The 27,670-nt window shown below is 37.3% G+C and overlaps 1 protein-coding gene across 4 annotated transcripts in view; it reads right to left on the bottom strand.

Moving 5' to 3' along the window:
- LOC106880926 (mitogen-activated protein kinase kinase kinase 7-like) overlaps nucleotides 1-25,107 on the bottom strand; it is a 427,548-nt gene extending 402,441 nt beyond the window's left edge. For 3 of the 4 annotated variants that reach the window (XM_089338806.1, XM_089338808.1, XM_089338809.1), the window contains exons 1-2: nucleotides 24,229-25,066; nucleotides 16,698-16,877 (exon numbers count right to left, since the gene is read on the bottom strand). In XM_089338806.1, coding sequence (XP_089194932.1) covers nucleotides 16,698-16,877; nucleotides 24,229-24,276 — 228 coding nt within the window. In that variant the 5' untranslated portion in view covers nucleotides 24,277-25,066. Of the gene's footprint in view, nucleotides 1-16,697; nucleotides 16,878-24,228 lie in introns of all 4 variants that reach the window. The other variant, XM_089338807.1, reaches the window with a different exon arrangement.
- Nucleotides 25,108-27,670: the final 2,563 nt, after the last annotated feature.

Here is a 27,670-nt window from a genome sequence, read left to right as displayed (position 1 = left end):
TATTTCTGTCTTTCCGTCTCACTCACTCACAATTCATCTGTCAATCAATTTCTCTCTTTGGCAGAAAGCAGATGGGATGAATTTTGATGATTCTTATTTTATTTTCTCTTTTCTTTTTCTTGATTTTTTTTAACAAACCATCCTTCCCCACTCTGAAACCCCATCCCCCACCTTCCGTTGTTTTTATGTTTCCGTTTTGCCTCCTCCTCGCTCACTTTTCCATCTCTTCCTTCTTCTTCTTCTTCTTTCGATATCCACAGAAAACTCCCAAACTCACAGAAAAAAAAAGAAACAAGTCAGCAAAGATAAAGTTTGGAATGGCAGTCTTTCTCATCCAGTATCTCCACATCTGCCACTCCATTTCTATATCAGCCACCGCAACTAAAAGTGGTTCATCCTCGTGACCACCACCACTAAAACTATCACCACAAATACCAGAAACACTGCATTACCATCACCATTACGCCCAACACTTTCGGGAAAGATTATACCAAGGTAAACTGTGAATTATATATATATATATATATATATATATATATATATATATATATATATATATATATATATATATATATATATAGGGAGAATTCACAAAAAAAACAAAAGACGAAGGCAGGTAGTGTAGATATTTAAAAATAATCGCTTCAAATCAGAGAATATATCATAATATATATTCTCTGATTTGAAGCGATAATTTTTAAATACGAATAAATGACCAAAAAATGATGAGCTAACCCTAGCCAGATATATTATCATGATATATATTATTATACTGTTATTATACTACAAGTCTTCCATACTAGCTTTCTCTCTGTAACTTATAAAGCCTTTCTGGTTTGTTTACGAATATTATATGTAATATACATATATAGTCATCATCGCCATTTATGTACACTTTTCCATGTTTGCATGGGTCAGACAGCAATTACTGAGGCAGATTTTTTATAGCTGGATGCCCTTCCTGTTGCCAATCCTCACCCGTTTCCAAGGAAATTAACATTTTCCCATCGCCAGACATTTTCCACAGATGATTGGAAGTGAACATTCTCATTTATAACCATTACATAATATCAAGACATGACTGAAACAGGTAAAAGAACAAAAACACATCTACATATGTATAATCAAAATAAGCAACAGGATATCAAGTAGTAATGCAGTACGATCGTTGCTTATTTTGATTTTATTCACCTTATTTCAAGCTGTGCAGATAATACCGGACTGACTTGGTGCTTCAACTTAAGTACCTAATTCAACTGAATCTCAATTATATACAGTAGTGGCTGTGTGGTAAGTAGCTTGCTTACCAACCACATGGTTCCGGGTTCAGTCCCACTGCATGGCACCTTGGGCAAGTGTCTTCTACTATAGCCTCGGGCCGAAACTGAAAGAAGCCCGTCGTATATATGTATATATATATATATGTTTGTGTGTCTGTGTTTGTCCCCTCACCATCGCTTGACAACCGATGCTGGTGTGTTTACATCCCCGTAACTTAGCGGTTCGGCAAAAAGAGACCGATAGAATAAGTACTAGGCTTACAAAGAATAAGTCCTGGGGTCGATTTGATTCGACTAAAGGCGATGCTCCAGCATGGCCGCAGTCAAATGACTGAAAAGAGTAAAAGAGTATATACATATATATATATCTGTAATATAAAATATGTGGCAGTTATTCGGTTGCCATAATAAAACTCTGAGTTTCAGATGTCGGTGCAGAAATCTGCCCCAGCAACTCGTCAGTTATTAAGACAACCAAAAAATGGCACACTCGCTCACTTCCACTTTCATTCATACTGATACCTGGAGGGTGGGGGGTCCAGAAACATCCCATCATCACTTTTTCCCTCTCTTCTCTGTTCCACCCGATCACATAGCCATGAGAGTAGCCATTACAGTGCCTCTACGGCAAGAAACCTGTTCTACTCTGGCTCGTTCTCTCATACATATTAACCTCTTCGTTTCCAAGCATAAAACCATGTCTCTTGGTGTTTTGTAGTCTTGCAAAGCTGAATGGTGACCTCACTCGTGCCACTGCCATGTAAAAGTCACTCATAACACACTGTAAAGTGATTGGTATTAGGGAGGGCATCCAGCTGTAGAAGCCTTGCCACAGAAGACAGCAGAGCACAATGCACTCCTTGGACCAAACCCATACCAGTATGGAACATGACCGTTAAACAATGATGGTGGTAGCAGTGATGGTGGTGATGATATGCATACAGATATATATATATATATATATATACACACACACACAAATATATATACACACACATACATCAAAACATATATGGTGTATGCGAACGAATATATAATATTTATAATGCAACATGATTAATATTATTTTGTGAATAAACATGAACACACAGATCATTTTTTTTTATGTAATTATTATTATTATTATTATTATTATTATTATTATTATCGTCATCATCATCATCATTATTTTTATTATGAGCTGCTTGTGTCAGGTTGTTTCCACCACCACCACCCCGCCCTCAGTTTCGTGTTTTCATTTCTTTAGAAAACAAAAGGAAAAAAATAACACTAATACAAGATCAAAAAAAAAAAAAAAATAATAATAATAATAATAATATTAATAATCAATACATTATGAAAGCAGGGTGTAGGAAGCAGGGTATGTTATGAAGAATAAAAGAAAAAAATGAAGTAAAAGAACTGTAACCAACAAAAAAATTGTGATGTGAGTGTGTATGTATGTGTGTGTTTATATATATATATATATATACATATATATATATATATATATATGATATAAAATGTTATCAAGTATTCCAAGATCATATATGATATGTGTATGCATATATTCATTTATATATGCAATACACACACACACACACACACACACACACACACACACACACACACACACACATATATATGCACATATATCTTGTCTATGAATGTTTTATTTAAATTTTTTTGGAGGGGGCAACATTAAAAACCCCACCTATACTTCACACACACACACACACACACACACACACACACACACACACACACACATTCATACGCATACATATATATATACACATACAAGCACACATACATACATACATATGAAAATGTTCATGTTATAAATGGAAACTTTGATGAAATTTACAGACTGGAAAAAAAGTGAAAATCTTGGTTTAACATCATAAAAATGAAACAAAAAAACAAAGAATAAAAAGGATGGGGGGAGAGGTGAGACAAAAGAGAATATAATAACAACAACAACAATAATAATAATAATGATAATGATAATGATAATAAAGTGTGAGGATGCTGCTGCTGCTATGTGGAGTCGATATAGATAAAACAAGTCCATCTTTATCAGCGTTAGCCAGAATATTCTAGAAAAACCAAAAATAAAAATTATAAAAACTAAATAGCTTGGAAAACTGCAAAGCTCAACTGTTTGAAAATTGTAAGCTAAGACATGGCTGTAAATCAGACCTTTCAAGAATGGAAATTTCTCTTTTAAGTTATCTTCAGACTCCTCGAGACAGAGCCAATTTAGATTACCTTCACACTAACCGACAACACCAGCAACAACCGGCCACCTCGGTTATCAAATGTCACATAATCTCCCGGATATAGCTGCCAAATTTCTTTCATATCATGCCCTTCCATCTTAACCCCTTTTGTTACCATATTTCTGCTGAAATACACCCTTTGTCATCATTATCGTCGTCATCGTAGTTTTAATGTTCATTTTGTTATGCTTGCATGGGTTGGTCAGAGCTTATTGCTGCAAATTTTTTTCTCTATAACCCAATGCCCATGCTGTAGCCAACCCTCACCTGTTTCCAAGTAAAAATAATATTTCCCCATGGTTAGACATGCTTTTCGCAGAATATTGGAAATGAATGACTGCTTGTATGACAGTGATACTCATTTACGACTCTCATGTGATGTTGAGACAAAGAGATACAAACATACACACACACATATTCTTTTATTCTTTTATTTGTTACAGTCGTTTCACTGCAGGCATGCTGGAGCACCACCTTTAGTCGAACAAATCGACTCCAGGACTTATTCTTTGTAAGCTTAATATTCTATTGGTGTCTTTTGCTGAACCACTAAGCTAAGGAGACATAAACACACCAGCATCAGTTGTCAAGTGATGTTGGGTGTGACAAACAGGCACACAAATACATACCCACACACACACACATATATATATAGAAAGGATGAAAGGCAAAGTCAACCTCAGAAACGTAAAGACAGACGAAATTGCACCTAGAAAGACACACTCTGGGGCACAAATCCAGGAAAGGTTGTTTATGGGAGACCAACAGTCACCCATGCATACCAGTCTCCTCTCTGCACACCACTGATGTTGTCCAAGAGAAAGGCAAAGGCCGATACAGCTTGGCACCAGTGACGTCGCAAGTCATTTCTACAGCTGAGTGAACTGGAGCAACATGAAATAAAGTGTCTTGCTTAAGAAGACAACATACAGCCCAGTCTGGGAATCGAGCTCACTACCTCATGACCACGAACCCGACACTCTAACCACTGAGCCATGCGCCTTCACAAGGGGAATGTATTTCTATTGAAATGCGATATCAAAAAGGAGTAAGAAGTAGTAGTAAGAAGCTTGCTTCCCAACCACATGATTCTGAGTTCAGTCCCACTGCATGGCACCTTGGGCAAGAGTCTTCTACTAGAGCCTTGGGTCGACTAAAGCCTTGTGAGTGAATTTGATAGACTGAAGCTGAAAGAAGCCCATCATATATGTGCGTGCGTGCGTGTGTGTGTGTGTTTGTCCCCCCTACCCTCACTTGACAGCCGATGCTGGTGTGTTTACATCCCCACAGCTTAGCGGTTCAGCAAAGGCGGCCGATAAAATAAGTACTAGGCTTATGAAGAATAAGTCCTGGGGTTGATTTGACCACCTAAAGACGGTGCTCCAGCATAGCCACAGTCAAATGACTGACACAAGCAAAAAAATACTTCTCGGGTATACAAACAGAGACTCCACAATGTTAGCTGAAACACCACTGATCATAGGCCCGCTCAATCGGTAAGGAGGGGGGGGTCGACCTGGGGGCAAAACAACAACAACCTGAAGCCAATAAGGCTAATTATTTACCACTAGATAACTGCTGACTCATGAGAAGTGAAGCAGAAAACTGCTGATATTTCGATGTTTCACAGTTTATATCCCTGCTTTACACCAAAAAGAGAGACAGAACTCAACATCTCATATACACACTCAACACTTGTCATGATGATTGTTGTTGCTGTACTCTTACTGTTGTTGTTGTTGTTGTTGTTGTTGCTTCCTTTTTTTGTATTTCTTTTTGGTTATTATTGCTTTCTGGTTATATGTGTATGTGCATATATGTGTATGAGTATGTATGTACTTATATATACATATATATACGTGTATGTGTGTGTGTGTGTGTGTGTGTGTGTATATATATATATGTATGTATGTGTGCATGTGTGTGCATATATATATGTATATATATGTCATGTAGGTGTGTATGTGTGTGTATATATATGTGTATATGTGTATGCATATATATATGTAGGTGTGTGTGTGTATATAATGTATGTGTGTGTATATATATATATATATATATATATATATATATATATTACTGTTTTCTGTTTCTTGATGTTTTTGTTTTCTTTTCTATTTTTACTAGAGTTTTACTTTTATTTTATTCCTTCTTTTTTTTTTTTTTTTACACATCTTCCAACACTAAATACCATCAATGCAATAAATCTTATTAAACTGACATTTCTAGATTCTAGTTGCAAATCTAACGCAGCTGACAAAATGCATCATCAAAGTCCAGACCAAGCTGCCAACCCATGTGAATGCCACAACTATTTTTTTCTTCTACCTTACTGACTAATAGACAGGACACATCTCTTTCTTCACACTCCTTAACTTTTAATCAATTTCTCCACAGACCTCCTCACTTTCACACTCTATCTATCTTTCTTTCTATCTAGCACTCTTGGTCTCTATCATTTTTGCTTGTTTGTTTGTTTGTGTTTGTTATTTTGTTTTTGTTTTTATCTCTCATAGATACCAGAAGAAAAAATAGCTAACTAACTTATTGGAAGTTATTTTCAGCCTACCTATGGTTTGGTTACCATTAATCATGAACAACGGAGGAAAATTTTCACAAGCTCTGATTTGTTTGTTCCCCAGCCAGAATCATTGGTTTCTCTCCCACATCAGATTTTGCAAACAACAACAACAACAACAACAACAAGTGTTTCTAATTTAAGCACAAGGCCAGCAAGATTTCGTCGATTGCCAGTGGTTAACTGCTATTTTATTTTATTGACTGATGACCCCCAGAGAAATGAAAGACAAAGTTGACCTTGGCAGGATTTGAACAATGTGGTTGTGTGGTAGGAAGTTTGCTTCTTAACAACATGGTTCCAAGTTCAGTCACACTGCATGGTGCCTTAGGCAAGTGTCTTCTACTATAGCCTTGGGCCAACCAAAGCCTTGTGAGTGGATGTGGTAGAAAGGAACTGAAAGAAAGCTGTTGTGTGTGTGTGTGTGTGTGTGTGTGTGTGTGTGTGTGTGTGTGTGTGTGTGTGTGTGTGTGTGTGTGTACTTGTCTTGTACCCCACCACTGCTTGACAACCAGTGTTGGTGTGTTTGCATCCCTGTAACTTAGCAATTTGGCAAAAGAGAGCGACAGAATAAGTCTCAGGCTTTAAAAATATTTTTAAAAGTACTGAAGTTGATTCGTTTGATTAAAATTTGTGAAGAAAATGCTCCAGTATGGCAACAGTCCAAATGAGTGAAACAAGTAAAAGATAAAAGATAGACCATAGAGAGTTGGAACAAATACAGCAAAGTGCTGTTTCTAATTCATGTTAGGATTTATTCATATGTATGCATCGTCAGGGCATACCAGCAAATGGCAGGCACATGCCACCAGTAATTACTCAGGGTAGGCAGTTGGTGATGTTTATGTAGTAAAACACAGAAAAAAAAAGCCAAACACAGGCATGCGACTGAGTTAGAGGCAGATTTACTTCTGCCTTTATAGCATGCAAAGAAAATGTTGTTGCAGGAATGTAGGTAGCATGTGTACTACAGCAGTACTATGCATAGTTTTAATACTAGGATTGAAAGGTAGGGGCAAATTATGCCTACCTAATCTACAAAAAAATAATTAAATATTTTGTATTTTATGCATAAAAATCAGAGTAACTTTCACAGCTTTATTGAATTATGTGCATATTTTGCCATAAAAGGAAAATGTTATTATTGATCTATTTTATTCAGAGTAGGCACTACCTACCTTGCCTACCCAGGAAGCACATCTCTGGTTTCTACACTATTTGTATACAGTCATACACTGGTGGTTCAGTACACCTCCAATTCGGTTCAAATATGTGATGTTGATAAACCACAAAAATGGCAAAACATTGATGTCCATTGCACCTGAATGGGATTTGGGATGAGTTGTTTTGCCCATCTATGAATTTCAGGTGTTTTAATACCCAGTACTTTGAGGCACCTACTGCACTAAAACTCAGCCTACTAGCAATAAAGCATAGTACATACATTGAATAAGTGTGACTGATAATGTTTACAACACTAGTGCTGCTTCTAATTCATATTAACATATATATATATATATATATATATATATATATATATGATTGCTATTATGCAAAAGTGTCCTAAGTTCAAAATGTTGCTTTTTCAGAAAACAAAAAAATAGTTTTACCATTCCATAGCAAAACTGTTGTGCTACACTTTGACAATTTTTGATATCTTGGCATCTGAAGCAGCTGGAGATACGATAGTTTGACCAAAAGAACCAGTAAATGCAAGAAAAAATAAATATTGAAAAAAACATATTTGGTTAAATTTGGACATATGACAGTTTAAAATAACACCAACGATATATATTTATTAATATTTAACAGAAATAACAGAGTGACTCAAGGTCTATGAGTTTCAACTTATCAAACTAGTCACAGGTTGAAGGCCTTCAACTTGTGACTTTTTGATAAGTGCTAACGCATGAGATTCTTGGACCTGAGTCACTCTGTTACTTCTGCTAAATACCAATAAAAAGGCGATGGTTTATACGCAATGTTTTGAGAGACACAGCAACTTCAAAAGCAGAAGAACATCCCTGGAAGACAATGAGCAATCCGGAAGACCTACCACAAGCATCACCCCCCCCCCCCGAAATGTGGTGCTGTGACAGGAAGCGCATCCAGGTTGTAGAAAATCTACCACAATAAATTCCATCTGACCCATGCAAGCATGGAAAAATAGACGTTGAAAATAATGATGATACACACACAAACACACACACACACACAAACATTGACTTTTACTTTATCAAAAAGCTGAGATCAAGGTGACCTGAGACTTCTTTTGAACTGAACATAGCAGACATCAATCAATTTTTTGTTGCTGCTAATGTTTATTGACCAATGGGGCTCTTGAGAGCCGAGTGTTAGATACAATACAGTAGTGATAACATGATAGGAATTGCTGAACACATAGCTTCTTCAGTCAATGAATTAGTCATATATATATATATATATATATATATATATATATATATATATACATGGATGAATGTGGCTTGTAGCTCATGTATATATATGCATGTGTATGTGTTGCGTGTGTTACATTCCCTTACATAATTGAATAGATAAGAAAATTGTTCAACAATATAGGATTTTGTTTCTACTGAGTGGAACCTTAGGCAAGTGTCTTCTACCACATCCTTCGATCTACCCATGCATTACGGGTGAAATTAGATTAAAACTGCGTGGATGTTCATTAGATGGACTGTACTAATAATTCAAATGGCAGGTCTTGCTACAAACAATGTAATTCTGTTTAACGTTGTGTGAGTGTGCGTTTACAGTGAACTTCATTAAGCTAGTCTCCATTAAAGCTGATGTCAGATAAAATGAACAAAATCTTAAGAGAATGGCAGAGTTGACTTCCATTACCCATCTTTAATCCTTTCGTATCCAGATTTCTCTGTCAAATGTAATGCTTATTTATTCACATTGTTTTTGAATTAATCATGCATTACCTTATAGCTTTGAGGTTTTAAAGCAGACCTCACCAGTGCTGGTGCCATGTAAAAGGGCATCCAGTCCAATCTGTAAAGTAGTTGGCATTAGAAAGGAAATCCAGCCATAAAAAAAAATAATAATAAACACATCAAAACAAACGGTGGAGCTTGGTGCAGTCCTCTGGCTTGCCAACTCCTGTCAAGCCATCCAACCCATGCCAGCATGGAAGATGGACATTAAATGATGATGAGGAGGGGGGAAGGAGAGAGGAGGAGGGGAGGAGGAGGGGAGGGGGAGGGGAGGAGGGGGAGGGGAGGAGGGGGAGGGGAGGAGGGGGAGGGGGAGGGGAGGAGGGGGAGGGGAGGGGGAGGGGGAGGGGAGGAGGAGTGTTTACTTTTAGAATGACATTGCCAGTAGGCATGAGAAACTGGAACTGGCCAGTTTGAACATAAAAAAACCCCTTTAATGGCTGCTGGTTTAAATGCTAAAGATCAAATGAGGTATTTGCAGTTTAACCAGCAACAATCCTATTCCAATCTCTATGGTGTCAGTACTGTTGCCAAGCTATCTAAGTATCTGGCCCCTCAAGAATTTCAAAGCTAGAGACGGTTGCTTATGATGATTTAGAAATTGTTATGGAACGGGTAATAGAATTACCCGTGGCAAAGCACACAGTGTACTAAATGAGGAAATTAAGATATTCACGAAGAGATTAAATGATGGAAGTATGAAGGACTCCTAATTCCCCAAATGAAAAATGAGGATTAAAATGGATTGCATTGGTGATCACTTTTCTGGAATGGTCAAACTTTATGAATGAAACCTGCATATACACATATCATCATCATCATCATTTAACGTCCATTTTCCATGCTGGCATGGGTTGGACAATTTCAAAGGCACTGGCAAGGCAGATGGCTGCACCAGGCTCTAGTCATCTGCTTCGGCATGGTTTTTATGGCTGAATAGCCCTTCCTAATGCCAACCACTTTACAGAATGAACTAGGTACTTTTTTTATGTGACACCACCTGGTCATAAAATAAAACACATTTTGCATTGCATTGTGCAAACACAGATGGTGTGCACATTTTAAAGGTGGTGGTGGCAGTTGCTTTGGTAGTGGTGGTGGTGGTGGTCGTCGTAGTGGTGGTGGTAAAATATTAGTGAGTTTGAAAGATATAATGCAGCAGCTAGCAGAGCAATATTCCATTTCCAAGAAACTATGATGCAAGATGCGTATCTTTAATGACAGCATTTTTTTTTTCTCACATATCATTTTTGCAGTATATAAATACTAGTAAGATGTCCTCAAAGTTTCTGCCAAGATAAAGGAACTATTAATAAACAGAACAATGCACCTACTCGCCTATATAGTCACCAACTTCTTAGCTATGTTCATGTTCTTCATACCATCCATGATCTAGCCCAAAGATCAAGGTGGTCTTACCTGTCAGGTATTATACAAAGTTTTCATTCAGAAGATTTGCCATCCATACAACACCAGGACATTATTCAAAAGCAAGCCTATCATTCAAAGGAATCTTTCCTCCAACAAAGATTCCATTGGAAGAGACTATGACCAAAAATTGCAAGTGTTTCCTCCAAGGAAACTGTGGCAAGGAATATAAGGAACCAGGCAACTTCTAGGAGTAAACCTTGAGGAACAAAGAAAAGTCATAATTCATTGAGAGACAGAAGTATCAAGGATGGCTGGTCATTTGTGGAGAGGAAAAAGAAGTCACCAATACCTTAGAACAAAGTCAAGATGACAGAGAGGGATCAACAGGAAAATCAACAATGGAAGCTGATGGATAGGGCTAAGAGATAGGGGAAAATACTATAAGAACAACAGTGGAAACTGATAAATAGGGCTAACAGACAGGGAAAAAAATGATAGTGATAAGAGATAGAGAACAACAGTGGAAAATGATGGATAAGGAGTAAGAGATATGGAACAAGATTGTAAGATGATAAATAGTGATAACAAACAATACTGGAAAATGATAGATAGGGATAGCATATAGGGAACAATGCTGTTAAGTGATAGATAGGGATATATAGGGAACAATGCTGGAAAGTGATAACTAGGGATAACATATAGGGAAAAATGCTGGAAAGTGATAACTAGGGATAACATATACAGAACAATGCTAGAAAGTGATAGATAGGGATAATAGAGAGGGACAAAATACTGGAAGATGACTGAAAGACTCAGTGTATATATTGGGCTATGACAATCTCCTTAACCTTTTTGTTACCATATTTCTGTTGAGATGCTCTTTGTTTCTTTCAATTACTTTAAATATAACAAAGAATTTAGTAAAATAACTTAGTTATCATTAAGCTAGTGTTAGGAACATAAATTGTGACTAAGGTGTTGTGAAGGATTTTAATTCAAAACTTTTGAAAACAAAACATTTGTACTACAGAGCCAGAGGCGGTTTCAGGTGGGTTGGTATCAAAAGGGTTAATAGGCCAAGCATAGAGGTATACACCATATGGGAAGATAATTTAAGACAAAACACTAAACACATGATTGTAAAAAAAAAAAGGGTTGAAATTTCCTAATTTTCATTATTCAATTGTCCTACAGGACCATTAGTTAATTCTTCGGTTCAGTAGTTTACCTAGTAGGTGAGTTCAATCCCTAGCTCAGTCATAAACCAGTCCAGGGATTGAGCTCACTACTTCGTGGTTGTGAGCCCAACGCTCTAACCACTGAGTCATGTGCCTTCACAGAAGTATGACAATAACTAAGATAATGTCTGTGGTATAGACAATATTTCCTTCCTGAGCCATATAAACTCATAAGGCCTGCATCTTGGTTTCTGTGGCGTATATGTTCCCCACTGGATGGGACGCCAGTCCATCACAGGATTACTCGCATTTGTCAGCTGAATGGATTGGAACAACATGAAATGAAGTACCTTGCTCAAGAACACAATGCATTACTCAGTCCAAGAAGTGAAACCACAATATTACAATCAGGATTCCAACACCATATCCACTAAGTCATGCACTTCCTCGGTACAGTCAACAGAATGAAAACAATACCCTGAGGAATTAATGAAATTAATAATGGGTTTAGCTCTTGGATACAACAGGTACCTGATAAAAAACAGGGGAAACCAACCAAAACATTAACCAAAAAGAAGGCACTAATTCAAATATACCAATATATAATATGTGTGCATGCATGTGCATGTGTGTATACAAGTATATGTGCAGATGTTTTAGACCCAGGAAGATGTGGGACGAAGTGGTGAGAAAGGACCTTTAGACACTGGGCCTCATTGAGGAAATGACAAGGGACCAGATGTGGTGATTTGCTGTACTTGATAAGGCACATCAAGCTAAGAAAAATCACTGTCTTCCATACTTCTTTCAAGTGCCAGTACCACATAAAAAGCACCTGTGGTGGTGCTGCATCAACACACTCGTGCCGGTGCTGTGTAAACACACCCAGTGCACTCTATTAAGTGGTTGGCATTAGGAAGGGCATCCAGCCATAGAAACCATGCCAAAACAGACAATTGGTGTCTGAACAGCTCCCTCCTAGCCAGCATCATGTCAAACGATCCAACCCGTGCCAGCATGGAAAATGGACATTAAACAATAAGGATGGATGGATGGATGGATCATCATCATCATTTAATACATGTATGCTAGTGAGTGGAAACACGAGTATGAGTGTGACTTTTTGAGTGTATGTGTACGAACGAGAAGAACAAGAGCTCCAGTGATAGAGCAACTGTTAGTTTAGAAGACTAAGAAAATATTTCTTTAAGCATTCTATAAGAATACGAAAAGGCTTCTTCTATGAGACTAGCAAAATATTTCTGAGTGCATTCACAGATTTCGTGTATATCTAGACAGGTTTCACTTTGTCAAAATAAATATTAGATTTACAAAATGTACAACGCTGCACATAACATGGTCAATAAGGGACACCTCGGTGTGGTCAGTTAACCTCATCGAAATATCAGTCAACCTACCTTAAATCACACCCGACAGTCTGAAACAAAGACATAAGACATAATCTGGACCCACGTACTTCTAAAAAGATGGGGGCATTCTTTCGTTACTAAACAACAAGAATGAGCTAAATCAATTTGGGAGAGGAAGCAATTGATTACATTAACCCTACCCGCCACCTCAGCACTTGACCGCTACTATATTTTATCGACTCCTCCGCCCAAAAAGAAATACCGCGATACATTTTGTCCGACACTCTAACGATGTTTTCGAAAAAATAAAAAAGGAAAAAAAAATTACCTTTATATAAGACGGAAGAGTTACTTCCCCCTAACTTGATCCAAGTTAGGGGGAAGTAACTCTTAATTCAACCACATTAAATGATACTGCTCTCCCTTGACTATTCAGAAAATATAACTGATACACAGTTTTAATTTTAGAACATTTCTTCTGCTAATATCTTGAGTTGGTCAACAAGTCACATCAGTTTTGGCATTTTCCAAGAAACACCAGACTCAGTTACTTATAGTAACGGATTACGCTACTTTTCAGGATTACATGCTACATGTTTTTCTGTAAATTTTAATTCGAGTTACTTACAACGATTTGCAATCTACAATCCATTACTTCTTAAAATTTATCTTTTGTTTCAGTCATTACTGTGGCCATGCTGGGGCATTGCCTTGATGAATTTTTAGTCGAATGTATCGATCCCAGTGCTTTCTTTATTATTATTTTTTTTCTAGGCCTGGTACTTATTCTATCAGTCTATTTTGTCAAACCGCTAAGTTACGGGGATATAAACACACCAGCACCAGTTTTTAATTGGCACACTGTTGGCACACTGAAACTTTTTGATACCACTTTTTATACCAGCAGCTGTCAGACTCTAGTAATGGTGACACTGCCAGCCTTCTGCAGTGGCCACCACTGCAAACTACAAGCATTAAAAATGTTGACTGGACAGAGAAGAGAATACAGCACATCAGACTGTTTATACTGCATACCTTACAATTTATGATTGCATGTTACACAACCATTTAGACATGATCATCAACAAATGGCCTTCCATACCTCCACTGTAGCTATCACCAGAATCTACAGGTGGCCAGAAAGCCAGAAGAGTACAACATATCCAGACTGTCACACTGCAACCCATCTAATTAATCACTTTACATTACACAAATTACACAAATTACGCATATTCTTTAACATATATATATATCTTTCCATATCTCCACTGCAGGCTACAACCAGAATTTGAAAGTGTAGAGAAATAGACTGGACAGTGGAGAGTAATGTAACATGTCCAGACTGTCACGCCACATTCAACAAATGGCCTTCCGTGCTTCCACTGCAGCCACCAACCAGAATCTACAGATTTACAGAAATAGACTGGGCAGTAGAGAAGATATATAATATGACCAGATTGTAACACTGCATCGCATGCAATTCACCACTGTATGTCAGAGTGTACGAGATGAGCTCTCAGCAGAGCAGTGGGCCACACCTACTCAGTTGACAGACTGCCTTCATGTCACAAAGCTGCTCAAACAAAGCTGACTTGGGACTACGCAACAAAGATATAGCTGTATTGAGGCCTGATTGTCTCTAAGAAAACTGAAAACTGTAAAAGGTCCAGTTTCGGAGTACACATGCCTATTAATTTACGTTTTAATGAAGAACAATATTTACAACAAGATTAATTATGTCTTCCTTTAAAAATCTTTTGTCTTGTTGTTATTATTACATGTTGTAATTGTCATCATCAGTTATCTACTTTCCCATTCTTGCATGGGACAAATGAAATTTGTTTAGCAAGGTTGTCCATGGATGGATGCCCTTCCCATCACAAACCCCCACTTGTTCCCAAGCGAATATTTCTCTATAGCTGGATATGTTTTTCACAGGAAACTGAAAACAGACAATCTCGCTTGTATGAGTGATACTCATTTACTACCATCACTTGCTGTTTAGACAAGGTTATTCACAGATAAACCTATATATATTAGGATTCAGATGAATCAAGTACTTAAATGGTAATATATATAATATATATATATATATATATATATATATATATATATATATATATATATATTTACTTATTTATTTATTTATTTATATATATCAAGGAATTCCTGCCTTAAAAACAGGAGCTAACCACAGTTCTTTTGTGTTCTTTGCTACATTGGTTTCTATTAACCCATTTATTCTATCAGAAGAATTTTTATTCATTAAGATAGAAGAAATACACGTCGATAAGCCAGCTGGAGGAGCTGTCTTCCTGAGGCTAAAAGCAACAATAACATCCACCCCTAGGGGTCAGCCACATTTAAGTGGCAATATACTTCACTTTATATATATATATATATATATAATACGCGCACACAAAAATTTCTTTAAGTTTCTTTCAACCAAATCCACTCACAAGCCTTTGGTCAGCTCAGGGCTATAGAAGAAGACATTTGGTCAAGGTGCTGTGCAGCAAGGCTGAACCCAAGACTACACAGTTGGGAAGTAAGTTCCTTAACCAGACAGATATGCCTGTACCTATGCTAACCACGTGTAGTACATATATTCCTTTATCATACATATAGTTTTATAAATATAAACCCCAACCAATTCTGAACAAACTGCATGTGAATATCAAGCTGACAACCTTAACAAATATAATTGTTTATTAAAAGGGTGTTTCCAAGTGGAATAATTCCTGAATATGATTACTTCCCTTCCATTCAATTTTTCTTTCCAATATTTTTTCTAAGACAATATGTGCGCATATGCATGTGTACATACATAGATTATTTATACATATATATATATACATATATACATATATATATATATATATATATATATATATATATATATATATATATATATATATATATATATATTGTGTATGTGTGTGTGAAACTATGATGCTCCGAGTTTCACAGACACAAATCTTGAAGTACGGTCAAACATGATCAGTGGTATTTACCACTTTGGGACTGGAATATCGTTGCCCATGTTTCACTGTGAAGCATGGCTGTTCATACACATGCGTCATACAGTCTGCCTTTTACTCTGAGTGAGAGTCCCTTTGTCGCCAGCAGAGGTAGGAGCTCTCTGAACTTTGCCCAAGCTATTCTTATTCTAGCAGCTACACTTTCAGCGCACCCACCCCCACTACTAACTTGGTCGCCCAGATAGTGGAAGCTATCAGCTACCTCTAGTCTTTCTCCCTGGAATGAGACAGTTGTTTTCTGCATATTTTTCAGTGTTTATTGCACCTGAACATCTGCCACATACAAAAACTAACTTCCTAGTTAACCTGCCTTTGATATTGCTGCACCTCTTATGTGTCCATAGCTTGCACTGGGATCTGCCACATACAAAAATTAATTTCCTAGTTAACCTGCCTTTGATATTGCTGCACCTCTTATGTGTCCATAGCTTGCACTGGGATCTGCCACATACAAAAACTAATTTCCTAGTTAACCTGCCTTTGATATTGCTGCACCTCTTATGTGTCCATAGCTTAATATTCTATAATTATATGCATAACCACAATAAGGGGTCATGGTGGCAAATTCAGTAAGGCTAAGAGCATTCAGAAAGAAAGAAAAAAACAAATTCAAAATGAAAAAGCCAGAAAAAGATTTCATAGAACATGGATTACTAACCGGATGTTTTGTACAAGCTCCATACAGTTTAACGATGTTTGGATGAGAAACTCGAGACAATTGTTTCAATTCTGTAATGAATGCTTTCTTCTCCGATTCAGTTTCAATGAGTTTCACAGCCACACTAATCCTATGATACGTAGCACGGCGTACCACACCAAAAGCTCCTTTACCAACAATCTGGAAAAAATAAAGTAACGAAAGATGTTTAGTGGTGAGAGAGACCAACAGACAAAGAAAAAAAAATTCATTATCATTGTTGTTATGTTAGCGTCCACTTTGCCATGCTTGCATGAATCAGACGGAATTTATTGAGGCACATTGTCTATGGATGGATGGCCTTCCTGTCACCAACCCTCACCCGTTTTCAAGTAAGGTGAATATTTTCCCATTATCTGTCATGTCCTCACAGAATATTGGAAAAGAATGTCATTGCTCATTTGACAGTAATAATCATTTACAAGTACGATGTGATGTCAAGGCAAGGAGACACAAATACACACTACACATAAGCACACACATGTACACCACACACAAGCACACACATACAAATACACACACACACACACAATGGGCTTCTTTCAATTTCTGTCTTCCAAATACACTCACAAGGGTTTGGTTACTCAAACCCTTGTAGAAACCCTTGGTTAGTCAAACCCTATAGTAGAAAGCACTTGCCCAAAGCACCACACAGTGGGACCGAACTTGAAACCATGTGACCAGGAAGTAAACTTCTTAACCACATAGCCGTTCCTGCATCTATTCATATATCCATTTTTTGCTGCCCAATATTCCAGAGAATGGGGGAGGGGGTAGAGCCCTCAGGCATCTCTTCTATAGAACCCTATCAGAAGCAACTGTCACTACACTTTCCAGCTGGATTCCAAGTGTAACCAACTCAGACTATGAGTACCAGCCATCTCATTCTTGGTCTACCCCTAGGGCCTTCTGCACAAAGGATGCACTTGCACCTAAAAAATTCAATAAATAAGGATTTCTAACATACTTCTTTACTCTTTTACTTGTTTCAGTCATTTTGACTGGAGCCAAGCTGATGGTAGGACCACTGGGAGTGAAGCACCCACTAGCTGTTGTTGAAGCATGTGTCCACAGCTACCCTGGTAGTATCACTGGGTGCAAAACCTAGGGCAGCAGTTACCAAACACGGCCCTCAAGCATTCTTCTAGTTGTTCTCAACAATCTTTCCACCATAAATGTTTAATAAATTTTTCTTTAATTGACTCAAGTTTTAATTTCCCTTCTTTTTTTTATGGTGGGGTGGGGGTAATCTGGCCCAGATATCAAATAGGTTGAGACCCACTAGCTTGGGTTCAGTAGCCTTGGAAGATATCTAGATGAGGAGAAGGACAACTGGCTTGGCTTCCTGCTTCATGCTCATGCTTGATGGGACTGGGGTCATTCCAAGTTGGTGGCCCTAAAGGCATCATCATGCGTAGAGCCAACCAGGTCCACCAGCCTCTGGAGATCTTCCCCAATTACATCCAGCCATCTGATGCAGTCTGCCATGAGTCGTCTTAATGCTAAGCATAAACCCTCGCTGCTTGTGAAGACCTGTAAAAAGGTGAAGTCTAACTAGTCTAAGACAGTCAATACCAACAGTAAATCAGGCCAGAACTGGGGTCTCACAAACTCTAGTTATCCCAGGCAGATCACAAATGATGCTATGAATGGGTTATGTCAGAGACATCTAATTTTCTGCCATGCAGAAGAGAAATATTCATAATTTGATTCATAATCAAAAATGATCCAGCTGTGACCATCCAATTTTATTCAAGTGATTTAAGACTGCATTATTAAATATGTACTTCCTTTATCAAGATTGCTGTGTTACATTTGAGGGTGCTTATTTCACTACTGTTTCTAGCAAGTCAAGCAGCAGCCACATAAGAAATAACTCACTCTTCTCACCTCAGCAACCTAACAATTTATAGAAGTTTTGTCCATTTATTGGATTTATATGACAACAATGAGAGAATTTAAGACTGCCCTGAATCGATAGATCAGCTCTTTCTCTTTCTCTCTCAGCTGAGAAGTCCTAGTTCTGAGGGCTCATGGTACTGGTGCCACATAAAAGCACCTATGCCGGTGCCACATAAAAACGCCCATGCTGGTGTCATGTTAAAAGCACCCAGTACACTTTGCAAAGTGGTTGGCATTAGGAAGGGCATCCAGCCATCATAAACCATGCCAAAACAGACAAAATGGAGCCCAGATAGCTCTTTGGATAGCTAGCTCCTGTCAAACAGTCCAACCCATGCTAGCATGGAAAACAAACATTAAATGATGATGATGTATGTATATATATATATATATATATATATATATATATATATAGTCTGTTATCTAGGTAAACAGATTAATAAGTAGGAACATATGGAGTGTGATTAAAATAAGTCCCAGTTTTTGTACTGGAGGCACCTGTGTCTTCTGCTGTAGCCTAGAGTTGACCATGTGAATCTTGTCTGCTTGCTTTTCCTTAATGTATATATATATACCTATATATATATATATATATATATATATATATATATATATATATATATATATATATATATATGGTTAACTCTAGGCTACAGCAGAAGACACAGGTGCCTCCAGTACAAAAACTGGGACTTATTTTAATCACACTCCATATGTTCCTACTTATTAATCTGTTTACCTAGATAACAGACTATCTTTTCATAAAAACTATTGTAGGTGTAGGAGTGGCTGTGTGGTAAGTAGCTTGCTTATGAACCACATGGTTCCGGGTTCATTCCCATTGTGTGGCACCTTGGGCAAGTGTCTTCTACTATAGCCTTGGGCCAACCAAAGCCTTGTGAGTGGATTTTGTAGATGGAAACTTAAAGAAGCCCGTCGTATATGTATATATATATATATATATATATATATATATATATATATATATGTATGTGTATGTGTATATGTTTGTGTGTCTGTGTTTGTCCTCCCAACATCGCTTGACAACCGATGCTGGTGTGTTTACGTCACCGTAACTTAGCCGTTCGGCAAAAGAGACCGATAGAATAAGTACTAGGCTTACAAAGAATAAGTCCTGGGGTCGATTTGCTCGACTAAAGGTAGTGCTTCAGCATGGCCACAGTCAAATAAAAGAGTAAACTGGAAAGTCAAGAGATATTATCTTGATGTGACCAGAGTATATGCAGAGTTAACAAACAACAATAATAAAGTATCTTTAAGACAACACATAGTATCTCAAATACCACAAGTGAGAAATAAGACCAAGTTCACCACAAAACTATAACAGGATTAACCCTCACAGATCTAGGCCCCTGCGTCTAACTTTACACTCCACCTATGCTCTTGAGCAAAAAAATAAATAGTTGCACACATACAGCTCAAAAGTAACAATTGCAGGCAAGCTCATGGGCAGAATCACTGCAAACTAATGTAAGTGCAATGCACTGCAGGCAAACTAATGGACAGAATCACAAAAAAATTGAGGGAAATAAACAATAAAGGGACAATCTCTCAACTACTGTATTTGTTCACCCAAATTGCTACTTTCCACATCACTTTCACCAGATTTGAATGTCCAAATCACTTTCATTGTCTACGTGTAAGGGTAAACTCTTTGTCTGAAGAATGAATTAACCATCAATAATTTTCTCGACTGTAAGAAGTCTAGGCTTTGCTTGTTTACCAGAGACAAAGTACTGGGTTCGTCACACACACATTCCACTGCAAAAGAATCCATTTTCTTCAATTAAAAATAAAAGTAAAGAACAGCTATGGTAGGGGTGCCATTAACAATGAGTCAGGAACACACTTGACTACAAAGCGACAACACGATTCAGTCGTCTATTTTTAGTATTTCACCTTCTTTATCTAATTCCATTACTGTTCCAAGTGGAATCCAGTAGAGATTACATTCAGGCTATTTCTACTACAGCAGGAGCATGGTGCAATAGGGTTAAACGTAAGATAGGAAAACTGCTCCTGCACACACACACATATCTATTAATGACCACAAGGTACCGGGTTCAGTTCCACACCACTACACCTTGGGCAAGTGCCTTCTATTACAGTTCAAGGTCAGTCAATGCTTTGTGAGTGAATCTGGCAGGTGGAAACTGTGTGGAAGCCTAGCATGCATGCATGCATGTGTGTTTGCTCCACCACCACCATTTGACAACTGATGTTGGTTTGTTTATGTCCCTATATGCTAGCAGTTCAACCAAAGAGACTAACAAAATAGGTATCAGGCTTAAAATAAAAAAATAAATAAATAAATAAATAAAGGAGTTGATTTGTCTGACTAAAAGCCTTCCGGGTAATGCCCCACAATAACTGCATTCCAGTGACTGAAACAAGTAAATAAAAACAAAACCACATTGTACTTACTCCCACTCTAGTTTTCACACCTACTCCTCCCTTCCTCCTGTTCTCCAATTGTTTTTCTAACACTGACTTATTTAAACTTATTTATAAGTTGATAAGCCTTAGTGGTGCTTTGTTTCCCCTCCACTTCTTCCCCAACCATTCAAGGATGTGGAAAGGCAGATCAAAATAACATAAAGCAAGATAACAATCAAACATAAATTTAGAAACAGGAACGTATTACATCCGGTGCTGTGGATCCAGAAGCTTATGTCACTGACAGAAACGGAAATGGCGGTGGTGGTGTGAGGGAGAGGCCGCTATCAGTGACCAACTCAAATGCTGTTTGGTTTGCATTTAACTCGCAAGCATAGCTGTGTGGTTAAGAAGATCACTTCCCAACCACATGGTTCTGGGTTCAGTCCCACGGCGCAGCACCTTGGGCAAGTGTCTTCTACTTGGTTGCTAAACAAACTTTCTAATCACACAGCCATACCTGTACACATATATCTCAATAGATAAATGATAGAAAATGAAATGAAGGATGCTCTTTATTTAAAATCACTACAATTGTTTCAACACCTTTCTACACCTGTTGTACATTGGTGAGATGTTGTGTGATCATTTTCATCCCTCCACATGAAGTCTACAGATACTATGGAATTCTTGATGTATGTCCAGTAGCAGGACCAGTTTCAACTATATGATGACATCAGGTGGCCAATAACTGCAGATGAGCTTTGCATAGCATTCTACAGGGTGTTTACCCGAATCATATTTAACTATATATATAGGTGCAGACATGGCTGTGTGGTAAAAAGCTTGAGTTCAATAAAGGCAACAATGCAACAAAGTGCGAGGAATATTAATGCAGTATATGGGGATCAGACAATAAGTCTAAGCCAGTGGTTCCAGAAACTACAGCCTAGAAGACGAGCCTCATCCTGGAGGATCTGTAGAGCTTGATGAGGAAGTCCTACAAACCCTGGTGGAACAAAATTACATCACTGTTGAGGAACTACCAGAGAATCTTGGGTTTGGTTATTCAACCATTCATTGACACCTGTGTGTCATTGGAAAAGTCAGCAAATTGGGTCAATGGGTTCCTCAAAAACTTTCTGAGTCTAATCTTGTGCAGAGAGTGAATGTGTGCTCTTCTTTGCGGTCACATCTCACAAATGGACCTTTTTCACAGGGTTTAGGAAAACTTTAGGACCACTGCAATAAGCTTGCGAATCTGAGAGGGGGATATGTTGAATAAAATTATAATTAACTAATCCTCCTGTATTTTCTATTACTCAAAGCAAGGAACTTTTCAGTACATCCTTGTATATTGACTAATGTTGGTCCTGGATGCACTATGTCTAGGAACAGGCCGTGATGGTCACGGTTGGAACACCTTTGATCAATCAGAGGTATTCTAGGTCTTAGCAGTAGCAAATTGTCGATGAAAATATAAATCAACAAGGAAATAGAAACAGCAGCTAAATTTCCATCATATTATGCTCTGTCAGCTTAAAATAGAGACGGCTATACTTAATTTTTATGGCGTGGGACTGTGAGGATTGGAAAATGAGGGGGTGAACATACTGAGATTGTTTCTAAATATAGACACAAGTAGTCAACGAAAATGGGCAGATGATATCCTGATTGGTAGGTACTTTAGCTTATTGAACCCCAAAAGGGTCAATGGATGACCTCAACGTGATTTGATCTCAGCATAAAGAGTCGGAAGAAACAGTGTGAAGCGTTTTAGCCATGATCATAAACTTCTTTTTAACACTTGTTCGAAACCATGGCGAAGAAGAAAGAATTATCTGGATACAAACAGAATTTTGTTTTCTCGTCAATAACTTCCTTTACTTGATGCGGGAAAAGACCTTAATAATTTTTACGAAAATGGGGGAGGGTGTGGGATATTTATTAGTTTGAGAATCACTATTTTAAATACCCCTATAAAATACGAGGGTGGGTTGTCACAATCGGAAGGCTTTTTAATCACAGATCTGTTTCACCAGGGCCAACTTGTGGAGACAAAACAACTTGTAGATAAATATAGGAGCGTGTAAGTGTTAAGATCCGGAATGTAAGGAAATTTATGGTTGTTTGCGGCATCGGCCCAAAATTAACTCCATAAAAGTTTGTGGATAAAACATAAATAAATAAAACGAATTAAATATCCCGGGTGGGGGGGGGGGGTGAACACTTCAACGCTTCGGACACTTGTCTTCCTTCAGGGATGAAAATATAAATAATTATACGAATATATTGGGAGACAGAAAGCAAGTGAGAGGTTAAACTAATGCTGAGGTTACTAAGAAGCAAATATATTTTGTGATCTTCCCTAAAAAGGACAAGTGTCCGAAACTATGGTACTTGTTCTTCTTTTCATTCCACTCGACAAATGAACTGGATGAATTTTGTTTCTATCTAAAATCTTTAATTAAGATATCAGCCAGATTCAGTGAAAAGTTTTTGTGCATATAATTAATATAAATGATAATAGTGATCAGGGAAAGAAAGAATTTGGTATTGAAGATGTGATTCTGCTGGTGGAAACAAAACCTGCCTCAGGTTGGCTCTGTTCGAGCAGACATAATCAAAGACGTTCTAAGCGTGACCATCCCGTATCTTATTTCAACACTGTAAACTAGGACTACTAAGTTATGCTATACATCCTCCTTTTTTTTTTTTTTTTTTTCAAAATTGTGGTAGGGAAGTTTTGAAGGAGGCAGATTTAGCTGTTATTTCTAGCAACATGAACAATACATATATATATAGAGAGAGAGAGAGATAATCTCCGCTGTTGTATAAAACAGACGAGGATTAAACACAGAAAAACGGAAATATATAGCTTGCACATCAACCGAGACATAAACAGAATCAGATACACATATATATACATATATAAATCACAAAGTCAAAAGAAAAGTTTACAGAAAAGTATTAACAGTTGCGTTAAGATCATCATCATCATTATATTATTATTATTATTATTATTATTATTATTATTAGATATTATTAAATTATTTTAAAAATAACTTTTGCATCACGTCGGATTCAAACGAGAACCATTATTTATAAAAGAAATCATATTATTGTTATTATCATTAGTAGTAGTAGTATTATGTAGTTATTATTTTAGGAAAGTTATTCGTTATTAACCAACCTCTTCGAACTTGAGATCATCAAAATTAATCTCTTCCACGAAGTCCATGTTTTTTGTTTGTTTATTTAAAAAATATTGCAGCTCGACTCGAGGATTAATCCAGTGAAATTCAAACAGTCAGACGACATTCAATAAACGTCATTCGATATTATTCATAAAATATATACACACACACACACACACAAACATATACATATATATATGTGTATATATATGTATATATATATATATGTGTGTACAGATGTAAAAAGTCGATGATGGGTGCTTTGACACCTTGCAAATAATTCCTTCTTCACAACATTGTCTTTCGTTGTTGTTTACGTAAAGTTTGTTTCGTGGGGATTTTCTTCTTTACATGTATTTCCTTTTAACAAACTTTGCCGATTTTTCCGTTCAATAAATAAATAAATACCATTAATTGTTATACTTTCTCAACTTGTCACTTTATTGCTGGATGAGTGTTTCTTTTTCTTTTTTTCAATAAAAAAAGAAATGTCTTTACATTTTCTTTAGACTTCTTCCAAATTCTACGCTTATTTTCGGCTCATTTCGTTCGTGTTTTCTCTTTTCTTCGCTTTTGCTTCTTCTTGTCACTTTTGTCTCTTCGGTTTATACAAGGTTATTTAATTGTCTTACACTGTTTTTTTTTTTATTATTATTATTTACATATTTGTATGCTTCAACTACATCACAGGTGTATATGCCCATGTATATATACATACATATGTATGCACACATTAAATATACATATATAAATATATACACATACTCACACACACACAAATACTTGTTTCGCAGTAAAACGGAAACAAGACTAAAACATTCAATCTCTTGTGTTAGAAAACTGTTTTCAGTCAAGTCTCCCTTTTTTTGTCTATGGTAGCACAGAAGTGTTTCAATTCAGAGCAAGGCGCCGGACAAAATGCTTAGCAGTATTTTTTCTGGCTTTATTTCTTTCTGGTTTAAAATTCCACTGAAGTCGATATTATCTCTGTTTGAATTTGGATCATTATTCCAAACTGCTTAAGGCGGCGAGCTGGCAAAATCGTCACCACGATTGGTGTGACACGGATGGACAGGATGAGGAATGAGGAGGTGCAAAGACAAGCAGGAAAGAAAGAACGAAAATCTAACAACCAAATTGGATAGACGAATGTTGAGGTGGTTTGGCCACATGGATAGGATGGATGAGGAGCAGATGGTAAGGAGGGTGATGAAGGTAGAAGTGGTAGGCAGCAGAAACAGAGGCAGACTTCGGTTTGTGTGGATGGATGCAGTGAGGAAAGCTTTGGTAGTTAAAGGTGTTGGAATGAGAGAAGCAAGAGAGTTTATAAATGGTAGGAAAGCTTGGAGAGTGTTTGTGGACGGATGAGTGAATTTTGATGTTGCTCAAAGGGGTACAGAACCAGCATGATGCGGCGGGGGTAGACCAGCATATGCTGTCAGGCCCCGTTGCTGATACTGGGGGTTGCGTTCTATGCCTTGACCTGAGCATAGAATGGGGCTCGCCTCTTTGAACTGGGAAATGAATGGAATGCCTGGTGTGTCTTGCTGGGGCGACCCCCCCCCACTAAAAAAATGGGGAATAGACCTGAGTATATAATGATATGATATGGTGTGTGTATATATATATGTGTGTGTGTATATAGCGTTGGTCACGTGTGTCCGGCTGCTATTTCTTTTCGTTCTTGGACTCCCCAAGCTAGCACGTACTTCTTTGCCCCTCCTGTTCGTGCTTCACAGCGTTCAAAACATACACTCTTCACGTCTGGCTGTACAGCCTTTTTGTTTGTTTATTTCACCGTTTCGTTTTCCTGTCTTGTTTTCCGTCCGCCACTATCCTCCACGAAAACAATTTATGTTCGTGGGAAGAACCATTTTAACGATGCGTACTGCCTTAATTTCTTCGAAACGTCGGTGTTTTAATGGTGGCAGCTGACGAAGGAGATGTTTCTATGTGGCCTGCTTGTTTGTTGTACCTTGTTTATCATTTTGTCCATGTTCTTTTGCCACGTCATGTATTCAATTATGTATCTATATGTACATGTGGATAAAGGTATGCACATACATGTACATATATATGCATATACTCATATATTGTTTGTATATATATATATATATATATATATATATATATATATATATATATATATGGGAGAATATACAAAAAATAACAACAGACGAGGACAGGTGGTGTAAATAACATATATATATAACATATATATGTAAATAACATATATATATATATATATATATATATATATATGTGTGTGTATATATATATATATATATATAGGACAGGCTTCTTTCAGTTTCTGCCTATCAAATCCACTAACAAGGCTTTGGTCGGCCTGAGGCTATAGTAGAAGACGACTTGCCCAAGGTGTCACGCAGTGGGACTGAACCAGGAACCATGTGATTGGGAAGCGAGTTTCTTACCACACGCAGATATTAAAATTGTTTATACTAATACAGATATGTATATACATGAGTGTGTGTGTGTGTGAGAGAGAGAGAGAGAGAGAGAGAGTATTTGTCTGTTTGTCCCACACCACTGCTTGACAACTGGTATTAGTTTCTTTACACTGTCGTAACTTAGCGGTTCAATAAAGAGACCAATAAAAACGAGTACAAGGATCGACTCGTTCGTCTAAAATCCTTCAAGCCGGTGCCCCAGCATCACTGCAATCTATTAACTGGAACAAGGAAAAAGATAAAAGACATCTGACCCCAGTCCTGTGATGGAAACTTATTTGATTTGCCAACGAAACTTGGCAAACTCCCAATAGCTTAACAATGGTGCTTTGGATGCTTCGGTTATATCAGTTCAAAAAAAAAAAACGATGAAACTTTTGTCACTCTCGCCATCAGCAATGCAGTGACCCAGTAATTGTTTTGATGGAAACTTACAACAAACATAGTTCACAAATTGTGACAGGATACAACCTGCTATAATAAACTCTTGTGATTTTCTCCGTCACAACATATGAATAAGAAAGGAAGGGGTGATAGATGAATAAGGAAGGAAGGGGCTAAATGAAAAAAAAAATCTTTTTGCATATTCGTAATCACCGACATCTAAAAGGTAAAAATCCGAAATTTTTTTTTAAAAAACTGCATTAGCCCCTTTTCTTAATGCATTTTTAAAGAAAATTTGCAAGTGACTGAGATAAGAAGTTTGCTTCCCAATCACATGATTTCTGCTTCAGTCTCATGTCGTGGTACCTTGGGTGTCTTCTACTATAACCTCGAAAACTTACTTAATAAAAAAAATATGCTTTATTAAGAAATTCATGAGGAAACAAAATCGGTAAAGAGTGACATCAAACTGTAGTTATACCAAAAAAAAACAAAAAACGCTGGCGAACATGTTCATCACTCTGTTACTCCAGCATAAAGTTTTAATGTACTTTTGATCATCCGTACTAAAGGAATCGTATTG

Source organism: Octopus bimaculoides, chromosome 21 (genome assembly GCF_046866305.1).
Source record: "Octopus bimaculoides isolate indiv1 chromosome 21, ASM4686630v1, whole genome shotgun sequence".
NCBI lineage: Eukaryota > Metazoa > Mollusca > Cephalopoda > Octopoda > Octopodidae > Octopus > Octopus bimaculoides.
The sequence above is the reverse complement of the archived record's forward strand: the minus strand, read 5'-3'. Positions and strand labels throughout refer to the sequence as shown.